We start from the raw sequence: 21,504 nt of genomic DNA on the forward strand, positions 1-21,504 counted from the left end.
AATTATTTTGTAGATGAATCAACCTATTCAAATTATGCTAAAACTTTGAAGTAGCAGTGTTTTGTAATTATCATTCCCAATTTGAGCTTTTTTTTTTTTTTTAACTGGGTTGTAGTTTTTCTACAGAGGGTTGTGCTAGGTTGTTTTTTTACTGCAGATGGTTCATCAGTCTGGTTGAGAGGGGCAATCAGAGGAGAGAGAGAAAGAGAGAGAGAGAGACATGAGCCTTGGTATCATAAAATAAAATAATGAGATTCTCTAGATGTGCGTATTTTGTTTACTTTGCTATAACCCACACGTGTTAACTCCTCATTCACATGTGTAAAGTAGGGTATCTTATCCGACTGGCTAGTAGCGTCTCCCTATCACAAAATGATTAAAAGGATTGTAAATAAAATTTTTCCTCGCAAAATTTGCACAAGTATAAATTTTTTACTCCTCGAGTGCAATCTCATGGCTTGTTTACAATATTTTTATTTTTTATATTATATTTATATATCTAAAGGAATAACATTAGTCTAAATCTTAGTTCCCATTTAGATATAAAAAGTATTTCATTTCGTTTCATTTCATTATTATAATTTTTCTAAATTTCTACACAAAATATAATAAATAATTCAAATATTTTCAAATTCTAAAATAATAATAATATTTTAACAATATTTTATTCAACTTTCATTTCAACTCACTATACAAACCTCACCGTAAGTGGTTTCTAGACCTACTCTCTTCATTCAATGAGCCTCGTGCTCGCTTGGTCTCTCTATTGGTTTAGATACTAAAAGTATCTCATATATAGAATATTTTAAATATAAAATATCTATAAATAATAGTGAAGTAGTTTATAAATAGTAATGAACTAATTAATGAATAGTAATAAAATAGTTTGAAAACACTTAAAAATAATTGTGTTCCCAAACGGCCCAACATCTCTCATCTTCATCACTTTGTCTTGTATCCCTCTTAGCTTTTTTTTTTTTTTTTTTTTTTTTTTTTTCTTCAGTAAATAGGACATTTATAGATAAACTAACGGATAAAAGTTCCCTATAATCTTTCCAAAGCTAACATACGTTACAACACAAATAAAATAAAATAAAGAGGGTGATAGGACATCTCTTAGCTATTTAGTTGCGAACTTGTAATATTTATCTAAAATGTTTAACATTTTCTCCCGGATTTGACAACCAATGCATTTTAATTTTTTTCTTTAAAATGTTTAAAAAATATTTAAAGATATTTAAAAAAAAAAAGAAAAAAGAATGAACCAGCAGTCATGACTAGCACTAGGTGCCGGGTGGCCGACTAGCATGGTCCTTACCCCAAATCCTCCTTCCTCCCTTGCTGTGACTTATCATCTCTACATAAAAACCAAGTCATGCATCCGAACCTTTGCACAAAAACACAAGTACAGAAGAAAATTTAAACAATAATTCATTATTATTTCTATGTAAAGGTCAATGTACAAAATAATATTAATACAAGGAGATGAACAGTCGTAATAACGTATCAACATAATAGCAATTCAAATGTCTGTAGATAAAAAATATGCGACGAGAAGTTTATACATCTAAGTAGCGCATGTCAGCTTTCATCGTCTTCTGCATAAATCAACTGCAAAGCTCAACACACAATCCTTGGATCTGCGAATTGGATGCATTTGGCAATATATATACACCTGATTTCCCATTGCTCGAGCACGTTATATTTAACTGGTTGCCTGTCTGGATTGTCTGAAATAATAACATTAAATATATAGAATCAATCAAACCACCACCTTGTCTAATCCTAAGTTCTATGCATGCCAAATATGCATCGACTTAACTCATGCTTGCACATAATTTAACTTTTTTCATCAGTTCCATTTTGGCATGTATGGAAGTTGCAAAACCAGAACCACCTGATGGTCACACCTCCATAGGTGCATTGCCCCGCAAAACCCATGCTTTCATCCCAATGGGAAGCAAGGCCTGCTTTATTGGGTGTGCATTACACACTTCTATTTTAATTTCCTTACTTTCTTATGTTTTATTTTCCTGACTTTTTAGTTGGTAATATAATTAAAATTTTACATTCAGAATAATAAGCCAGCCCTTTGCTTCATCAGGAAGAGTTTTTGACACCATACTATAGGAAAGAAGAAATAATTAATTTCCATTACAGTGTCTTCAACTTCATTTGACTTAATATATTTTTCACACAAACCAGAAAAAGTAGTGTTAGCATGGTTACCGAGCAAGATGCAGGCTGAGTGTTGCAACTCCAGCTTGAAGTTGGGACACAACTCAAATAATGACACCAAGAACAATGATCATTTGCATCAACTCCACGGAGCAGCATAACCAGGCCAACAGTGAGCCTGTCACAAATTGTGATTTAGCACCAATTGCCAAGTTAAATAGAATTTAGAATCACAATGAAATATCGGTCTTCATTCAACAATACTGGAGAAAAGTCAGAATGTCAAGAAGAAGACAATGACCCAGACAAAGTACACAAGTTCCATCACCAGAACTTTCATTGCTTTCAAGCATTACCAGCAGGACCATCATCTGTTCCTACTCTTATATTATTTGCATCTATGAGAAGACATATATGATAACCAAGCAAAAATTGGGAGTTTCACTTTTATGGGATTCTACAGGTTCAAGCAAATTTCTCAAGGCAAACAGGGTTAGTATGTTTTGACCAACTTTTTTTTCTTTTTGTTTGCGATCTTATGATATATTTTTCCTGGTGTAATCTTATAAAAGAAGCAGAAACTACTGAAAAAATAGAGAAACTGATGTCAGGCTTACCCAATAATCAAAAGGATCAGAGAAACAACCCATAATATGCACTGATACATCTTGAATTTAGGTTTATCCGCAGCAGCAGGAGTATATCTTTGACTAACCCATCCAAATTGGGGACGTATCAAAAACACAAACCCAAGAAGAAAACCCGAAAGGAACCCACCAATATGAGCAAAGTTGTCCACGTGTGGGAGGATTCCGACTGCCAAGTTGAGCACAATGATGACCAGGAGGGTTAGTAATGCTGCAACCTGGACATTGACTCAAAGTTGTGAGATAACTTGGGTAAAGAATGTTATTAACCAGAATGACAGAATTATTTTACAAGCCCATAAGTCAAGCAAAAGAAGTTCAATAAATACCTTATTGGAATATAATGTCCAATTCGTGATGAGTTCAGAAAGCATTGCTCCAAGTAAGCCAAAAAGTGCACCAGAAGCACCAACAGAGATGTTTGACTGGATGAAAAGGCCAGAAAAAATACTGCCCCCAAACCCAGAGATGACGTATATCAACCCAATCCGTACTGTAATAAAAGCACACAAGCATCAGGCAAGTATTTTGAGCTACACATTTTGTATATAAATACAAACATGGTTTGTTTAATTCCTACCAAGACTCACAGATCAATTAGAGACAAAGAATAGAGCAATCTTAATCTTTCAGCAAGTTAGAATGAATGGAAGAAACATTCTGAACTACACAGTCTTAGCTATTTGCAACAATTAGAAGACCAACAATACATATATAATGTGCCTACGTGGCACATTATAATAAAACATGGTAAACAGCAATACATATATAATAAAACATTAGTTAAATTTTAGGATACATACCAAACCCAAATTCACGCTCAAGCCGAATTCCAATCAACAAAAGACTCAGCATGTTTGCCAATAAATGGAAAACCCCAGCATGCAACCAATTGCTAGTTATGAGGCGCCATCCCTGGTCCTTGTCTACCACTTTACTCACATCTAAACCCCCCATCTTCTGCAGCCTGAAGCCATAAACACGCAACAGTTGCTTGATTACCAAAGCGTAGCGATTTAAATTGCAGCCAACCAAGTAAAAACAAATCGATAAACGTAGCTAAACTCAGTCAATTTGGTTCTAGGAAAAAAAAAGTAAAAGTAAAAGAACTTACGTATTGGAGGAAGGCCCAAGCAGAGGGTTCTCCTTGAAAGGCTGGAAAGAGAAGCGACCCAAGAACTTAGCAATACAAGAAACAGAGTTCTTGGGACAGTTGTTGACGTACATGATGATTATAAACACGATGGTATTGGCGACCACAAACAAAGGTATCAACCAGGGGACCCATTTCTTGAAATGCTTGATCTCCACCGGGTTAACGCCCGGGCTTGCAGCAGCTGATGCCGGAGCTGGGGATGACTGTAGTGGGTGAATCACGCCACTGTGACGCCTGGAGTTGATCCTTATTTGGACTTGCGAGGGACGCGGTTCTCTCTCCATTGTAGACGAAGAGTTGTGAAACAAATTAGCATTAACTGGATCAACTCAACTAAGGAGATTTGGTCAGAAATTGATTAAGGTTTTGGACACCCACCCACAGGGAAATATGACTGCGGCAAGGCCGTAAGGGCCATTTAGTCAACGCCGACCAATATTGGCTGTTGGGCTGGCGCACCGCTCAAGCGAAATGCGATTTAATATGTTTATTATTTTAAAAACAATGTTATATATAATAGTAAAATATGTAAATTTAATGTGAGCTTCATATTTATTTATTTTTTAAAATAATTATATAATATTTATATATTTACGATTATAAATATTATTATTTTTATTTTAATAAAATTTATTTTATTTACAAAATTATGTATAAAACACATTAATTATATTATTTAAATGATAAAATTTTGATCTCTAACTTTTTTTTGTCTAAAATTTTAATTCAGAAATAAATTTGGAAAACGAGTAGATCAAGTGCCGACACTGTTAAAATTATTTATTAGTATTTCTCAGTTAATGTCCAATCGACTTGAGAATGAAAGGTGGAACAGATGCAGTAAGAGTCGTTCATATAGGGGCCACATGTGATGTGAGAAACGAAATATATTGAATTTCAATCAGGATTGCGTTTCCTTTAAGTTAGCCTAACGAAGATTTATTTTATTTTATTTTATTTTATTTAAGAATTTGGCCACCTATCTTGCAAATGTGACAACCACTTGTCACCTGCTCCCAATTTAAGGAATTCATTAAAGAACAGGTAAAGAATTTGTGCTTAAAAGAAAAGTAGGGAATCTCGTTTCTCCGAGGCTTACAAATTTTGACCGAAGTATGCGTCCTACCTTCAAATAATATATATATATATATATTTTATAAAAGCATACTGTATTTATTAATAACGAACATTATAACTAGATCTAAAATATATATTATAAGCTAATTACAATATTAATAAATCATCAATATACAACCATAACTGACATAGTCTAATCCATATTGTAAATCTCTACGGGCCTACTTTCTGAGAGACAGCACAATTCTATCTAAGATAGAATTAACAAATTCTATACTCCGTCTAAGATAGAGTAGAAGACACATTCTATAAACAAAAGTCTAAGAGATAATATTTATTTTTTATTTTTTATTTTTTATTTTTCAAAAACAAAAGATAGTACAAAAATTAAACATACATGAGAAAATAGCAAATTATGTATTAGAAAGATATAGATCCATATTTTTAACCTTTGAAAAAAAATTACAAACACAGTTACTATGATGGCGCATAAGAGCCACATGCCACCCTAAGAGTATGGCGGTCAGTCAGATCTGAAGTAACCGGTGGCCCTAAACCTAGAAAAGCCGTGCGTGGCGGCAAAAGAGCACCCTTAGTGTTGGTGCGGTGAGATGTTTATTTGCACTCTCTAGCCTTTCTTTTCGACTTGTGCCTTTTTTGTAATGGATAAATCAAGAATGTTTATTTTTAATTTTTTATGAGAAATAATATTTACAGTCATGAAATATGCAAGCGCCGTACACTTTTTTTAAAAGAAGTAAATATGAGATTTACATCAAAAAATTAATTTTTTATTAATAGAGCTCATTCTTTTTTTAAAAGAATATGCAATATTTGTACAACTTATGATTGTATCTAATATTACTTTTCTTTTTTATTACTGAAATAACTTTCATTTGTTCATGAGATTTAAAAAGATTCTTAAGAAGACTATAACTAGGGGTATAACCGATTCGGTTTGATCCGATTTTGGATAAAATTTGGGATCAAATCGTTATAAACCGGTGTTGCATTTTCAACAACTAATTCCGCACCGATCACCCCCTTAAACCGATTCTTCTAGTTTTACCGGCTCCGATCCAGTTCGGTTCGATTTTTTAATTTTAATATATCATATTATATATATAATATAATACTATAGTGATAATATATTATAGTATATTATTATATATATTACAATTGTATTATAGACTATAGTAATATATTATAATATATAGTGATATAGTGTTACTATAACTATTAATACAATAAACTATGGTGATATAAGATTTTAAAATTTAATATTATATTAATTAGTAATTTATCATATAAAACTAAACTATTTTATATATAATTATATATTATATATATAAATTATATACAATATAAAAAATTAAAATATATATATATAAACCGAACCGGTCTAGTTTGGTATGGTTTAGTTTAGTTTAAAAAATAAAAATAAAAATGGAACCAAATCAATTTTAACCGGTTTTAAGAAAAATAAAATATATATTAGACCGAACCAAACTTGGTATCAGATCAAACTAATTGGTTCACTCCAGTTCAGTCTGATTTACTAATTCACTGATTTTTTTTTTTATACCCCTAACTATAAACGTTAAAGAGTAGATTAATATTTATTATTCACCAGGAAATGATAAGAGGTTGACCAGTCAAATAGCCTTTGCAACCGATGAGATACTCTATTATATATGTATGCATAAGTTAGTTATTAGGAATATATATTTAGGGCTAGTTTTGTTGTTGAATTGCACTAAAATTAATTCAATTCAATCTAATTTTAAATTGAATCTAACGTTTAAATATACAATTTTTAAATTACTAAACTCATCTTAATTCAAAACCTCTTACATGTGAGACCTACAATATTTTTCAACTTAACACCTCTTTATACGTGAGACTCACAATCTCAATTATTAGTTACATGTTCCTTATAAAGGCTAGTATAATACGTATATTATTAAATTTAATACGTATACATACATTATGATCAAATTATAATCTAGTCGAGCTAACAAGAGCGAACCTAAATAGGTTTTAACCGATTCGAATTGAACTAAATCTAATATATATTATTTACTAATCGAGCATATTTTTAATTTCAAGATTGATATTTTTTTTTATGGATCGAGCTCAATTCGAGTTTAGTTGAGTAAATATCTATCGAGCAATCAGATGGACTGATTCATTTATAATCCTAATTATATGAGTTTTATTAAAACAGACGGTGTAGTCATTCTTCCTCGAGTATTGATAGACTAAAAACGATCCACAACTATTTTACCACTATACAATAAAAATATATTTTTTTTTTCTAAATTCAAACCCATCAAGAATAAATCAAGAGTCAGAATTTTTTTTTTCTTTATTTTGCTTCTTAACTATTTTTAAGCCAAATTTCAATGTTTTGTTGTTTGGTCTAAAAACTTCAATATCAAAATAAAAGTAGGGAGTTCGGTTTATCCATGTCAGCTAATTTGGATTTAGAAAGTGTTTTATTTCATCTTATTATAACAATTTTTTTAAATTCACACATAAAATATAATAAATAATTCAAAATTTTTAAATATTAAAATAATAATAATATTAAAAAATAATATTCTAACAATCTTTTATTTAACTTTCATCTAAAATCATTTCATCTCATTTCTAAATCCAAACCACACCAAATTATATATTGATAATGGAAACAACAACCTTAAAGTTGAAATGAAAATTTTATAAAATTTGACCAAAGTATGCTCCTACCTTAAAATAATATATTTTTAATAATATTTGTGAAAGTGTGAGAGGTGAGTGTGAGTCCCACTTTAATTGATATGTTTTTATATTAAAATAATTATTTTCAATGAAAAAGTGAAAAAAAAAATATTGGGATAAAAAAATTTTGTTTGTTTAGAAAGAAGATGAGAAAAACTTTTTGGTGTAGATGAAAAACTACTCCACTGTAGATCAAACATGGAAAAGAAATAAAGTCACCAAATTATAATATATATTATTAATAAATCAAGGATTTTTTTTAAAAAAAAAAATCAATTGGTTGCACTTGTGCAGCTCATGTGCTGGCTGCCCTATTTGCAAATTTTGCACTCTGTAGCCTTTGTTTGCGGCCTGTGCTTTTTTTTTAACGGATAAATTAAGGATTTTGTTAATAAAAAATAATATTTACAGTCATAAAATATAAAAGTGTTGTGTAAAAGAATTTAAGTAAATATACGATATTAAGATCTATATAAAAAAATTAATTTTTTTATTAATGGAGCTGATTTTTTTAAAAAAATAAAAAAATGTATAATATTTACTTAACCTATAACTATATCTAATATTATTTTTATATTACTCCAACGGGTTTAATTTGTTCGAGATTCAAAAAGATTCTTAAGAAGACTATTAGTGTTAAAGAGTATATTAATATTCATTATTCACCAGGAAAATAATAAAAGGTTGACCAGTCAAATACCCTCCGCAGCCGATTGGATACTGTATCATATATGTATGCATAAGTACTTATTCGTAATACTAGTTGAGGTGTAACGTGCGATCCACGTTTGCTTCGTTGCATTGTTTGATTAATTTACAAGAATTTGTCAGCAAAAATATTATACAGATATACACAACAAAATAAGTTTGTTTTTTTGTTTTGCTGTTATTCTAACTCAGGGCCGTATTGGACGGGAGTGATTGAAATAACATTGAAGTTTTTGTGTCTTTGTTGGTTGAACACTTCTGGGTCTACAGCAACTTGAATCATCCATTGATTTTCTGAACACTCTGCTGCCATTTTTTCTATAAATGGTAAATGTTCCTGTGTATTAAAACAGTATTATTTGTTATTGTTATATATAGTTGAATTATTTTAGGTATAATAAAAGATATATTTTAAAGGAGAAATAATATTTTTTTGTTTAAAATGAAAATATAGTAAAAATAAAAAAAGTTACCTCTCCAGTATGATTCATGAAATCAATGGCTGAATGACCTAATGCTTCTTCTGCAAGTTCACCGAACATAACAGCTGGTAATTTTCCTGTCTCATCGTCAACTTCAATATATGCTCGACAACTATAAATAGTCAGAGTATTGTTTTTTGTAAGTATTGATAAAATTAATATATGAGAAAATTTTGAAATGAATTATAAATTGTTGAAATGTAAAGAATGTGTACCGTGGTTCAGCAATACTTTGATGTTTGCAGTGATAACAAAGGAAGCTTTCATTTTGCTTATGGCCAGTTCCTTTGTTACAATTGGTGCATGACATATAGAAGAAGATTTGTTGCAAATTTATGATACTTATCTTTCTTTTGATCCAGAATTTTGCTTTCTATATGATATTAAAAATAATATTTTATATGATAAGAAGGAATATAAATTTAAAGATAATGTTAGGAAAAGTTATTTACCTCCATTGGTTGTAAAATTTTTAACAATGCAGCAACGTCACAATTTTTTGTTATTTGTCGAATGCCAACCGAGGATAAAGGTACAGGTGGATATTTTAATGATCTTGCAATTATAGTTTCAAGTCTTGAATCATTAATTGCAACCCTTAAGAAAGAAAAAAAAAATTATGATTGGAATGTTTATAGTAGAGATGTATGAATGAAAAATTTTGTAAGTAATATGAATTACCATTTTTGCAGTGGTTTTGCCTCGGGAATAACAGGGTTGATTGTAAATGCACTTGTTGGTCGAGATGAAAGAGACAGTCCTGTTTCATCAACATAGATAATTATTAATTAAAAAATATAAAATTTAAAACAGTAAATAAGAATTTGAATTATTAAAATTACCATTGTAAGAGCGAACTTTTAGTTTTGTTGCAAGTATAATCGGTTTTGTTTCGATTATATCTGAAATTTTTTGGCATTCATCTTGAACGAAACGACCCCACATAGTCAATGAGATTGGATTGAAGCTATGACATAAAAATGAGGAAAATCAGTAAAAAATTTATAAAATGAAAATTATAAAGTAATTATAAAAGATTAAAGATGGAAATAATTTTTTACCTTTGATCTATGACATACATTTCTTGAAGAGTAGCTGGTCCATTTGTTAATGTTATTTCTTTAGGGGGTTTTATATGAAGGGCAACTGCTAAGAGGTCTGATTAAAAACATTTAAATTATTAGTTATTGATGAAAAAAAGATTTTAAAATAAAATAGTAAATTACCTATTTCTGCAATTGAATCTTTATAAGCATCCAATTCATCAATGGGAATCAGGTTGTACTTTGGTATTTGAACCTGATCTTCATTTTCTGGTATTTCTTCAATGATTGTTTTTGCGTTTATAACCCATTGATATTGATGTGAGTCCATTCTATATTTAGGATCCAGTAGCTTTACATATGCATTAATAATATAGTAAAATTGAAAAATATGCAAAGTGTCTTCCCTTGAATCAACATCATTTCCAAATATTGTTGCTTGCAGACGATTTCCCTGTGCCATATAAGAAAGTGTAAGTTGTTAGTATTTATAATAAGCAAGAAATTTGTTTTTTAAAAAAGTAACAAAAAAATTTATGATGAAATATAATTATATCAAAAATGTAAGAAATGGTATATAAAATGTGTGTATATATGGTAAATAGGTAAAAAAGTGTTGTACCTGTTCATCAACCAACATTAAATTTTGGTACTTGACTGATGAGTGTTGGCTAGTTCGTTTGGGAGATTTTTCAACTACAAGCATTTTGATTTTCCAATCCCTTGTCTTTGGAGTAATATCTTTGATTGATGTATAAGTGGTCCGCATTTTGAAAGCTAATAAATTAGAAATAAATGAAATTTATAAATATAAAGAACAAGAAATGTAATTAAGTAAACAATGGAATAAAAAGTAAAAAAAAAAATTGATATGTATTAATTACTTAATAACAATGGAGTAGTAAAAGATTCAAAATGCAAAATTGAAATTATAACAAATATTTAATTTATTTATAATAGTTAAAATTAAATTTTAATATTTTATTTTTTTACCTGTGTAACATCAATCAGAGGAGGCTAATGTTAATACTTCTGTGTAGACAATATTTTTTGTGTAGTTTTTTTCTGGTTGATCAGTTGAGATTGGTCGTATCAAAATCTTGACTGCAGAAATAGTCTTAGCTCTTGATAAAGCTACATATAATTGTCCATGTGAAAAGACTGGATGAGGTAAGTATATTCCAACAAAATCCAATGTCTGTCCTTGTGATTTGTTTATACTCATTGCAAAGCTTAGTTTAACAGGGAATTGAGTTCGCTTGAATGGAAAACCACTGTTTTCATCAGGACTTGGTAAAAATGGAATTCTTGGAATAAAAACTTTTTTCCCACTGTGATGACCAACTGCAATTTCTGCGTGAATAACATTACGATCAAAATTGCGACAGATTAGCCGTGTTCCGTTGCATAGCCCTTCTGAAGGATTGATGTTTCTTAATAACATGATTGGGCAATTTTCTTTCAATAGTAACTCATGTGGAGGAAGTCCATTTGGTGTTAAAGTATGTAAGAAGTCTTCCATGATTGCTTGCTCAGATGCATCAATTGATTCATCAAAACTGTAATATTGTTTTAACTCCCCAGGAAATCTTTGGATCAGCAAATTGTTTATTTCTTCAACATAATTGTTCTTTGGTGTCAATATAGCTCGATTCATCATGTTTGAAATATTTGTTGAATAGTCAGAAATATCATGAAACACAGCATCTATTAAACGATCCAAAGAAGCAGCATCATTTTCATGTGGAATTAACATGGCTGTAGGAATCTTGACATGTTCATTAATTGTAGTTGGTGGTAGCCCATTCCCTAAATCCAATATGTATCTTGAAAAGTTTGGATCTAGTCTTGCTCGCATATTTTCAGTCAAATAAATTTTTGTCAATTTAGGCCATATGTAGGAAGAAACCAAGCTAGCATCAATTTGTTGTTGTCTTGTTCCTTTTGGGACCACAGGTAGAATTTGACGAAAATCTCCACCAAAGACAATAACTTTTCCACCAAAAGATAATTCTGAATCATTAATATCTTTTAGCATTTTATCTAATGCTTCTATGGATTTTTTTTTAGACATTGGAGCTTCATCCCATATGATCAACTTTGCTGTTTGTAGTAATCTTGCAAGTCCACTTTGTTTACTGACACTGCATGTTGAATTTTTGTCGACATTTAATGGAATTTTGAATCGTGAATGTGCAGTTCGACCGCCAGGTAAGATTGATGCTGCAACACCAGATGAAGCAGTTGCAAGAGCAATTAGTTGTTTTTTTCTTATTGTAGCAAGGAGTGCCTTGTATAAAAATGTTTTTCCTGTTCCACCAGGACCATCAATAAAGAATGCAGCAGCTTGATTTGATAAAACTTTTTGCAAGATTGAATTGTAAGCATTTTGTTGTTCGCTGTTAAGCAGTGTTGATGCATGAAGATCTTCTTCTGGTATTGGAATAGCCAATTCGTCGTCAATTTCTCTAGATAGAAATCCATCTTCATCAAAATCAATGTTTTGGTCAATAAGATGGAAGGAATTAATGTCTTTACCCATTGATTCGAGGATTGTGGAGATAGAGTGTAAAGTTTCAGTTCTAACATTTGATGAAGAACATCCAATTAATTGGAAATCAGCAGACATATCTCGTTCAAAGCGTTCCCAAAGATCTCTTGGATTTGTTGGATTGCAATAAACCAAAATTGTTGCGAATAGTCTTCTTAAACTGAAAGGCATTTGATAAAAAGAGGCTTCATATAAGCATTCTTCCAAGCTATTATCTCTTTCCAATAAACCATACATGGTTGCTGCCTCTCGAAATGTGGGAGCCGAAATACCATTTACAGTCTTAAGATGTTGAAATGATAAAGGACCTCTTATATGATTCAATAATATTCGCAGATAATACCTTTCTCCTTCAAAAGGATTTGCTGTAACAATTCGGCCTATCACAATTTGTTTCTTTCGAACAGTCCACATTTTGTATTGCTGACTCCAAACATAGAATTCAGGGAATTCTCTATATAATAATTTTCTTGCATTTTGATCAACTTGATTTGTTGCGAAGAATTCTGTTAGCATTGATTTTGCTGAAAGATCAGAGTTCATCACATTTGTTAAGTTTTCATGAGCACGGAAAGTCACCTGGTGTTGATTTTCAAGATGTAAATGTAAACTATAAACTGCAGGATGAACTTCATTGACAATAAATCCAAATATTCTCCACATAGCCTCTGGTGGGGCAATCCATCGAGCTGATTGAAATCGTTCAATTTCGTCAATTTGATGAATGCTTTGTTCAGGAACTAAATTGAATGCAACACGATCATGGCCTTTATAAATGTATTTGTAGAGATACTTGACAGCTTTAATTGTAGAACATATCTCGACATTGATATGACAATCAAACATTGCAACTAAATAAGGGTTATATGGAACAACCCAACGATTATCCAAATCATGGCCTCTAATTCTGGCTGTTCTTCCATTGTTGGAGCGTCTGTATATCGGAAAGCAATCATTTCCAATAACAGTGTTTGAAACAAAATGTTTTGGGTAATTATTTTTGCAACAACCATTTTTTTTCATGCATATATTTGCTGGATTTAGATCTCCGCATGGTCCATGCATCATATGTTTGATAACAGCTGTATAAAGATGTAAGTTGTTGTCTTTGTCAAGTAATTCAGCAGATACGATCTCATCAAAAGATGCTGGTGTATATAATTTTCAATCTTGACGCAATATAATCAGAAAATGAGCATGTGGAAGTCCTCTCTTTTGGTGTTCAATAACATATACATATGCTGAGATTTTTCCAAATATTTCTCGCTTGAATAATTGATACTTCAGGTCTTCTAATTTTGCTTTAAAAACTCGAGCAATTAAGTCAGGCCGATTTTGAGTTTTTTCATGTGGTTGCAATTCATTTGAAATCTCTTTCCAGTTCGGATTGCAGGTCATTGTCAAAAAAATATCTGGTTTGCCATATCGTTGAACTAAAGTCATTGCTTCCATATATCTTTTCTTCATATCTCTTGGGCCTCCGATAAAAGATGAAGGCAAAATTATACGCTTGCCAATTCTAGAAGCATTTGTTTCTCCAAGATCGATGCTATCAACAATACCTTGATATAATTCAGATCGAATGTGTTGTTGATTGCAGCGAAAATAATCTAGTCTTGAAGTTTCTATCTTCACGTACATATCAACAACAAATTGTTGAAGAAGTCGACCAGAGATTAGAAGAATAGATTTCAGATTTTCTCTGATTTGTAACTTGTAACAATAATATTCACGGCAAGAAACAGTTGGATCTTTTCTTTTTCGGTTTAAAACTACAGGAGTGATAAGAAATTATTTAAAAAATTGTATAATAAATATGCTAATAATAAGTTTAACACAAAAAAGATAGTGTAAAAAATTTAACCTTGTTGTTCTCTTCTGAGTAATTGTTCTGCTGATGTTGATTGGTGAGGATTGAGTAATTCAGCTGTGGAATTATTGGTAGATACAGATGCACTTCTTTTGTTGATTCTTTGTATGCCTTGGTGCCATCCAATATCACCAAAAGGAAATAGCAATGGATATTGAAGTGGATCATAGCAACCAAAATAATATTGAACTAAATGACTCCCACCAATATGGTTAAATACAAAGATGTCACGAGGTGTTGAATGTTCTGAATCATCATTTTCAACCCAAATCGCTGCAACTTCTGATGATGTTGGGGCGTTAAACACCCGTTGATCCAAACCAGGATTTGATTTTATATAGATTTTTTGATACTCTAAATTTGGTAAATCACCAATAGATCGGAAAAATGTAGAATATGGATTTACACGAAGGATATCCATAAGTTGAGCAATAATAGAAGGATTCATTCTGATTGAATCAACAATGCGATTCTCAAATTCATGTTCAGTGTCATAAAAATATAGCTGTAAGTTAGAAGGTTGACCATCTGAAGGAACTAAATTGGGAAGATAATGATAAATCTGGCCTTGAGCTCGAAATGTATAGATTCCTCTATTTCTTTGGCATAGATTTCTGTTAAACTTAACTCCAAAAGATGTGAAAGCAAATTTGTTGTTATACGTCCGAACATATGTCTGAAATTGTATAGATTCAACAGTATTTGAAACGAACAAGTTATAAAGTTGATCTGGAACATCATTTGTTGCCAAAGAAATTGATCCGTCGGCACAGCAGAAACTATTTGTTTCATGAAAGAATCTCTTCGCTTTGCAATGTTTACAAGGTGGCACATTTGGTAAAAAATTAGCTTCAACTGGAACATTTTGTAATATTTGTCTATGCACAACATTATGACAATGTGATCTGCCTATTAAGTTGGGGTAAAAAAAAAAAACATAAAAAATTTCAATAAAAATAATTGAATTACTAAATTTCAATCAATATTATATGTGTAAATAAAATTGAAATGTAACATTATTAAGAAATTAATTATATTTTAACTTCTTACCAAAAACAGATCTTGGTCGAACTCTTTGAGAACTTGATTCTGATTGATCAACAAGAACTGCCTATTTTGTAAAAAAACTAATTATTTAATAAAAACAGTAAAATAAAATATATAAGGAAAAATAAATAAAGTTTATAAACCTGTTGCAGTGTAACTTGTTTGAAAAGTTGAATTGTCTCTATTGGTGCATTTGTTGATGTTTCTTGCAATAAGTCTACAGAGCAGTTTGACGTTGCTGAAGAATTGAATAAGATATTTGATTCTGCAGATTCTTCGGGATTTCCACCAACGATATTAACGTTTGAATATACGCTAGTTTCTTGGGAAGAGGTCATTGTAACAATGTTAAAATTACGGCCAGAAAGTCTGGGTTTTTTTCCATGAACTTGTTGAACATTAGAATTTTGAATATCACGAATAGATTGGAGATAATCATCTAATGTATCATCAACTGATATAATCATTTGATCAGCATCAGATGGTATTGAATCTTCTAGACTAATGATATTTCTTTTACAACTTTGTTTCTGAATACATTTTTTTTTGTTCTTTGTATGAATTCAGCATTTTTGTCTTCTGGAAAATCTTCAGATGACATTTTTGTTTGTTGATTGTTTCTGAAAAAGAATTTTATTTAATTATTTGTTTAAGTAAAGATTTTATAATTAACAAGTATAATTTCATGATAAATTATGTTAACAAAGCAAATCATAAATTGAAAATTTTATATTGCTACAAAGTAAATAGTAAATTAACGAATAATTAGAATTTAATCTAAAATATTTACAAAGTGATCTAATTTAAATTTTCCTAAATATTTGTTAAATAAAAAATAAAAGAATATATAATAAATATGTTTATGTGTATATATTTTATATCAATAATTATTATGCAAAGTAACAAACAGTTAAAAAAAAAAGACGTAGTTTAAAGCATGAATTAAACAAAATAAAGAATTTTTAATATGCATAACAATAAATACTTACAGTTTCTTTAGCTAGCACAAAATAAGATTTGCTGAATTTGTATCTTTCAGTTGAGAATGTAATCCCTATGTTTGATAAGAAAAAGAAAAAGTTATGTTATTTTTTTGAAATCATCACTTTTTATAAAATTTATAAAGGGAACAAAATGTTTTAATTTGTTGTGATTTATTTTGATGAAAAACAATATAATAAGTGTTTTTAAACATAAATATACAATAATTAATAAAAATTATTGCTAACAAATTATTGATAATTTCATCTGTAATTTTAGACTATTGAATTATATGAAATAAGTTATGGAAATTTCTATTGTGTATTAACTTTGTATTCATTTTAATTTATTTTTTTAATTGGTAGATTTGTTTTAGATGGTTAAATTGAATAAATGTAAAATTTAAAGAATTTGTTTCATAAAGAACATAAATATATAATATTTTATTTTACAAATATTAACCATTAAACAATTGGCCATAAATATTTTTTTGAATTTATGGCTATATATTTTTAAGCCTGATAAATTCAAGTTTGGATAGAAATTAATGTCTAAATGTGGTAATATATTTAAAATTACTATTTTTTATAGTAATTTGCAAACACCATCATTTAGATTAAAGTCTATATCAAAATTTTTGTTGGCCATATGTCAAATGAAAAAATATTTGTAAAAATAAATATCTATATAATAATTAATATGATATTATCTTTGAATGAATTAAAATATTGTTGAGCGAACAAAACATTCAAATATTAATAGATAAACATAACCAAAATATTTTTTAAGAAAAAAAATAAAGAGACTTATGATTTTGTAATAAATATCTTAAAATAATTTGCAATTTATATATTATATTGAGATAATATAATATTTTATAACTGTTTGTATTTAATTCTATTATATAGAAAAACAAAATATTCACCTTTGAACAAAAATCCATCCAGAACCATAAAATTTGTACATGGAAATTTTATATTTAAATATTATAGTTTAATAAAGATGTTTGTAAAATGTAACATATTTTAGAATTACAAAAAGCAAAAAAAAAAATATACTTCAAATAACTTTTTATTATGAATTTTTGATGCTAACAATTGTTTTGAAAATGAATAATATTATTAAAGTTCTAGATGGATTGATGTTCAAGGACAAATAGATGTTTAAGAAAATACAAACAGTTAATAAGTGTAATAATTAAAAAATAAAAATGTATAAATTTAGTTTTAGCATGAAAAAAAATTTAGTAAAAGAAATATTGTGTAAATTTATTGATTAACAATATATAGAAGGTAAAAAAAAAATAGGAATAAATATGTAACATCAAATATACATTTATAGAAAAAATAAATTTCTAATATTTCTAGAACAAATAAATACTTATAAATTTCTTAACAAAAGATTACAATGTGAGTTGAATTTTGATCCTACTGTTGATTAAATTGCCCTTATTTTTTATAACAAATAGTACATTACATTTTTTTGATAAAAATATAGTTAATAGGCAATAATATATTATTCATTTATGTAAATTACAATAAAGAAGTATAAAAAAATTGTGGTAAATTTTAAATTAGATGCCAGTGATTTATTAAAAATAAAAAGTAAAAATATGATAAATGAGTTTTTGGTGTTTTTTAACAAGAAACAAGATATAGCCAAAACAAAAAATTATTAGAAATAAACATGTTTGATCAAAAAGGTGTTTATAGAAAAATTAAATTTATAACATTTATAAAATAAATTGTTACTTACAAATTTGTTGTCAGAACGTCACTGTGACGCCCCCAATTCCCCACGCCCGAACACGGGAAAATCGAGACGTCCGGATGGTGACAACCCGGGTCACCATCCCATCGACGGGTGCCAAGTGTGTGCAAAGGCAACAAGTGTGCACAAGAAAAACGCAGCGGATAACGAAAGTCATATAACTAAGTATCAGAATTTTTTTCTTAACATAATACAGGCTGTTTAAAACATACATAAATAAAATATTACAAAAACCACAAATACAGTTTTAAACAAATATAAAACATATCATCAGCAACCCGGCGGAGCCGCATCTTCGGGCTCAGCCTCCTCCTCCTCATCCTCATCACCTGCACCAAAAGCTACGGAACCACAAATGGTTCCGCAGGTAAGTAAACCCAAACGCTACCAGATAAAAACACATAGGACTCAAACAATATGCATGAAACATGCCCAATGCACAAAGCCCATAAAACATAATTTTTTCCACACACGCCAAAAATCCCATTTGGCCCAAAAACATATCCTTTCCGAAAAACACGCCAAAAGTCACATTTGGCCGCCAAAAGTCCATTTGGCCCAATATCTCGCCAGAAGTCCATCTGGCCCAATATCTCGCCAGAAGTCCATCTGGCCCACGCCAAAAGTCCCATTTGGCCTCACAAACCATTATCCAATTTTAACCGTATGCACCATGACCTCCCCTAGGGGTCATCCGCACACCCTGGCTCCAGTGCCACACCGCAGAGTACCACTACGCATGTGACACCTAACGAGCGATGCCCAGTTCCGCGCCCCGCGCGTTCGTAGCCAAGCATCCTCTAGCCCTCGCCAGCGAAGGGCCACGGAGTCGGTGAGTAGGGCGATGCCCGGTTCCACGCCCTGCGCGTTCGTAGCCAAGCATCCCCTAGCCCCGCTCCCGTCATCGCTCTCGACAACTCAGGGGACATCACTCAGTTTATTCCGCTCCCGAGTGACCAGAGGAGCTCCACCGAGATAATAACTCATCCCGGCTTGGGCTCGTGATACACACGCACCCGCAATACACTTACGCCAATACACAGGCTTTTCACATAAATCCACAAACACGCGTGCATGCACCATGTAATGCCATAACAATGCATAATAAAATAATCCAACAACATAAAACAAATAAACAGGCAACTCCGTCCTCCATCCATCCGACCCCCGAAACTCCTCGGATTCAGTCCGGAATCAACAACCAACAACAATAAATAAATTGAATGAGCGATATATATTTAAATCTGAAAATAGGGTTTGGAAAATACTTACAGCGCTATATGGTATTTTTAGAAAGCTTGCGGCGTTGCAAACGGCGGAAGAAAAGCAACGTAACAGTGTATTTTACACTGTGTCCGTGGGTAATAAATTACCCACTTTTGAACGGGGACAAACTAGAACTTAGGATTGATAGGGAATGGTCTAGGGATGATTGTGAAGCTATTGGAAGTGGTGGTTGGCCGTGGGTGGCGGCGAAAACGCCGGAAATAGGCCGGAAAACTCAAATCGGAAAGCAAGCTCGTAGGAGCTGTTCCGGTGGTCGTTGGAGGCCAGAAATAGGTGGGTTAGGACGGCAAGGAGTCGGTGATGAAGTGGTAAAGAAATGGTGGCCGGAGGTGGAGCGACGGCGGCGGATCGAGCCAAAAACCGTGGGGCTTCAAATGGCTTTTCCGGCCAAACGGCCAGCCGGATGGGGGAGATATTTGGTGGGAAGGTGCGCCGGAGGGAGGGGGTTCGAACAAGACCGGCGGCAAGCCAAACGGTGGCCGGACGGCGGCGGTCTGGGCTGAAGAAGATTCCGGCGACAGGGGTGAAAACAGAGCAGGTGCAGCAACTTCCGGCGACTCTCGAAAGCTAACGGCTGGTCCGATGGCTCTGAAAATTGGTGGGGATGATCTATGGTGGAAGGGGAAGAGAATGGTGGTGACGGCGCACCAAACAGTGGCCGGACGGTGGAGAACCGGCCGGTCAAAGTGGAGGCAACGGGAATGAGAAAAAGAGGGAGGACGCACGGGGAGAGGGAAACCGGAAAGGAAAAGAGAAAGAAAAAGAAGAAAAGAAGAAAAGAAGAAAAAGAAAAAGGAAAAAGGGAAAGGAAAAAGAGAAAAGAAAAGAAATGAGGTCCAGTCCTCACTCTGGAAACCAAAACTGATCCGCCGAAAACGATTTTAAAAACCGTAAAACGACTAAATAAAATAAACACCACATCAAATAAATTAAAAACCAATTTAAAACACATTAATTTAAAATAAATAAACTAATATATTAATTAAATTAAAAACACCCTTCAGTGAAAATACACGCAAAAGCGGGTCATCACATCCTCCCCTCCTTAAAAACAAATTTCGTCCTCGAAATTTTGCAAGATCAACTACCAGCGCCAAAAAGATACCATAAACAACTCCGATTATACTTGAGAAAATCATACCATCAACCATTTCCACACAAGTATGAAGAATGCACTTCCCAAAAATACTCCTATAAGCAACTCCATCATATTCGCACTAATCTCCCAGAAATGCATCACGTCTAGAACTCTTAAAGCGGCCACGTAAACCGAAATCACCATATCTTGGTAATCTAATAGTCACTTCCAAAATAAACCATCAATAATCATCATTTGCACAACTAAAATATTACTCTCCAATTACAAGTACCTGCTCGAAATTTCGAGTCGTCACTAATTACCCAAATTCAGCACAAAATTTAAATACCTAACTATCTCCAAAAATCACGTTTCCGTGCGCACTCTGATAACCCGCTAAAATGCAAAAAGACTATATCCTCATAAATTAACACCCTTGAATACAAGCTAACTCTTAACACCTGAAAGCAAGAAAATCCTTTATCACATTTTGATAGAAAATATAGTCTCCCAAAATCATGAATTTTCACTCCTATCCTTCAATTATCTCTAGCTACCCTAATCAAATCAAAATTCCGCAATGACACCCATGATCATCAACAAAAAGACAATATCAATCAATTGCAACTTCCAAATTAAAAACAAGCAACATTATCACCAATACGCCAATCTCATCTAAGATTGAGAACAAAAGGCTCGGATCCGTCCCGACCAACTAATAAAGCACCTATAACTCCTACCTAACAACTTACACTTTCAAGATCATCATCTAAATTCTGAATATAGTCTAATTTAGAGATAACTAAATTCACTACGAACCACGATTAAATTCACGATAACCTTAATAAACCCTTCTTATAAACTCA

The 21,504-nt window shown here is 31.5% G+C and overlaps 2 protein-coding genes across 2 annotated transcripts; both read right to left on the reverse strand.

Annotated features, from left to right (window-relative positions):
• Nucleotides 1–1,418: 1,418 nt before the first annotated feature.
• On the reverse strand, nucleotides 1,419–4,441 carry LOC122275061 (RHOMBOID-like protein 4). The gene is made up of 6 exons (XM_043084001.1): nucleotides 3,940–4,441; nucleotides 3,629–3,792; nucleotides 3,155–3,318; nucleotides 2,796–3,043; nucleotides 2,230–2,356; nucleotides 1,419–1,730 (listed from the first exon to the last, which is right to left on the reverse strand). Exons 1-6 carry the CDS (start codon nucleotides 4,263–4,265, stop codon nucleotides 1,608–1,610), a joined length of 1,152 nt encoding a protein of 383 aa, XP_042939935.1. The 5' UTR covers nucleotides 4,266–4,441; the 3' UTR covers nucleotides 1,419–1,607.
• Nucleotides 4,442–8,707: 4,266 nt separating this feature from the next.
• Nucleotides 8,708–15,989, reverse strand: LOC122277075. The gene is made up of 11 exons (XM_043086961.1): nucleotides 15,666–15,989; nucleotides 15,526–15,582; nucleotides 14,470–15,151; nucleotides 13,888–14,377; nucleotides 11,085–13,539; nucleotides 10,238–10,508; nucleotides 10,073–10,169; nucleotides 9,854–9,978; nucleotides 9,693–9,771; nucleotides 9,003–9,123; nucleotides 8,708–8,866 (listed from the first exon to the last, which is right to left on the reverse strand). The coding sequence occupies exons 1-11, from the start codon at nucleotides 15,987–15,989 to the stop codon at nucleotides 8,708–8,710; spliced, it is 4,860 nt and encodes a 1,619-aa protein (XP_042942895.1).
• Nucleotides 15,990–21,504: the final 5,515 nt, after the last annotated feature.

The sequence above is a fragment of the Carya illinoinensis genome, chromosome 9 (genome assembly GCF_018687715.1).
Source record: "Carya illinoinensis cultivar Pawnee chromosome 9, C.illinoinensisPawnee_v1, whole genome shotgun sequence".
Classification (NCBI taxonomy): domain Eukaryota; kingdom Viridiplantae; phylum Streptophyta; class Magnoliopsida; order Fagales; family Juglandaceae; genus Carya; species Carya illinoinensis.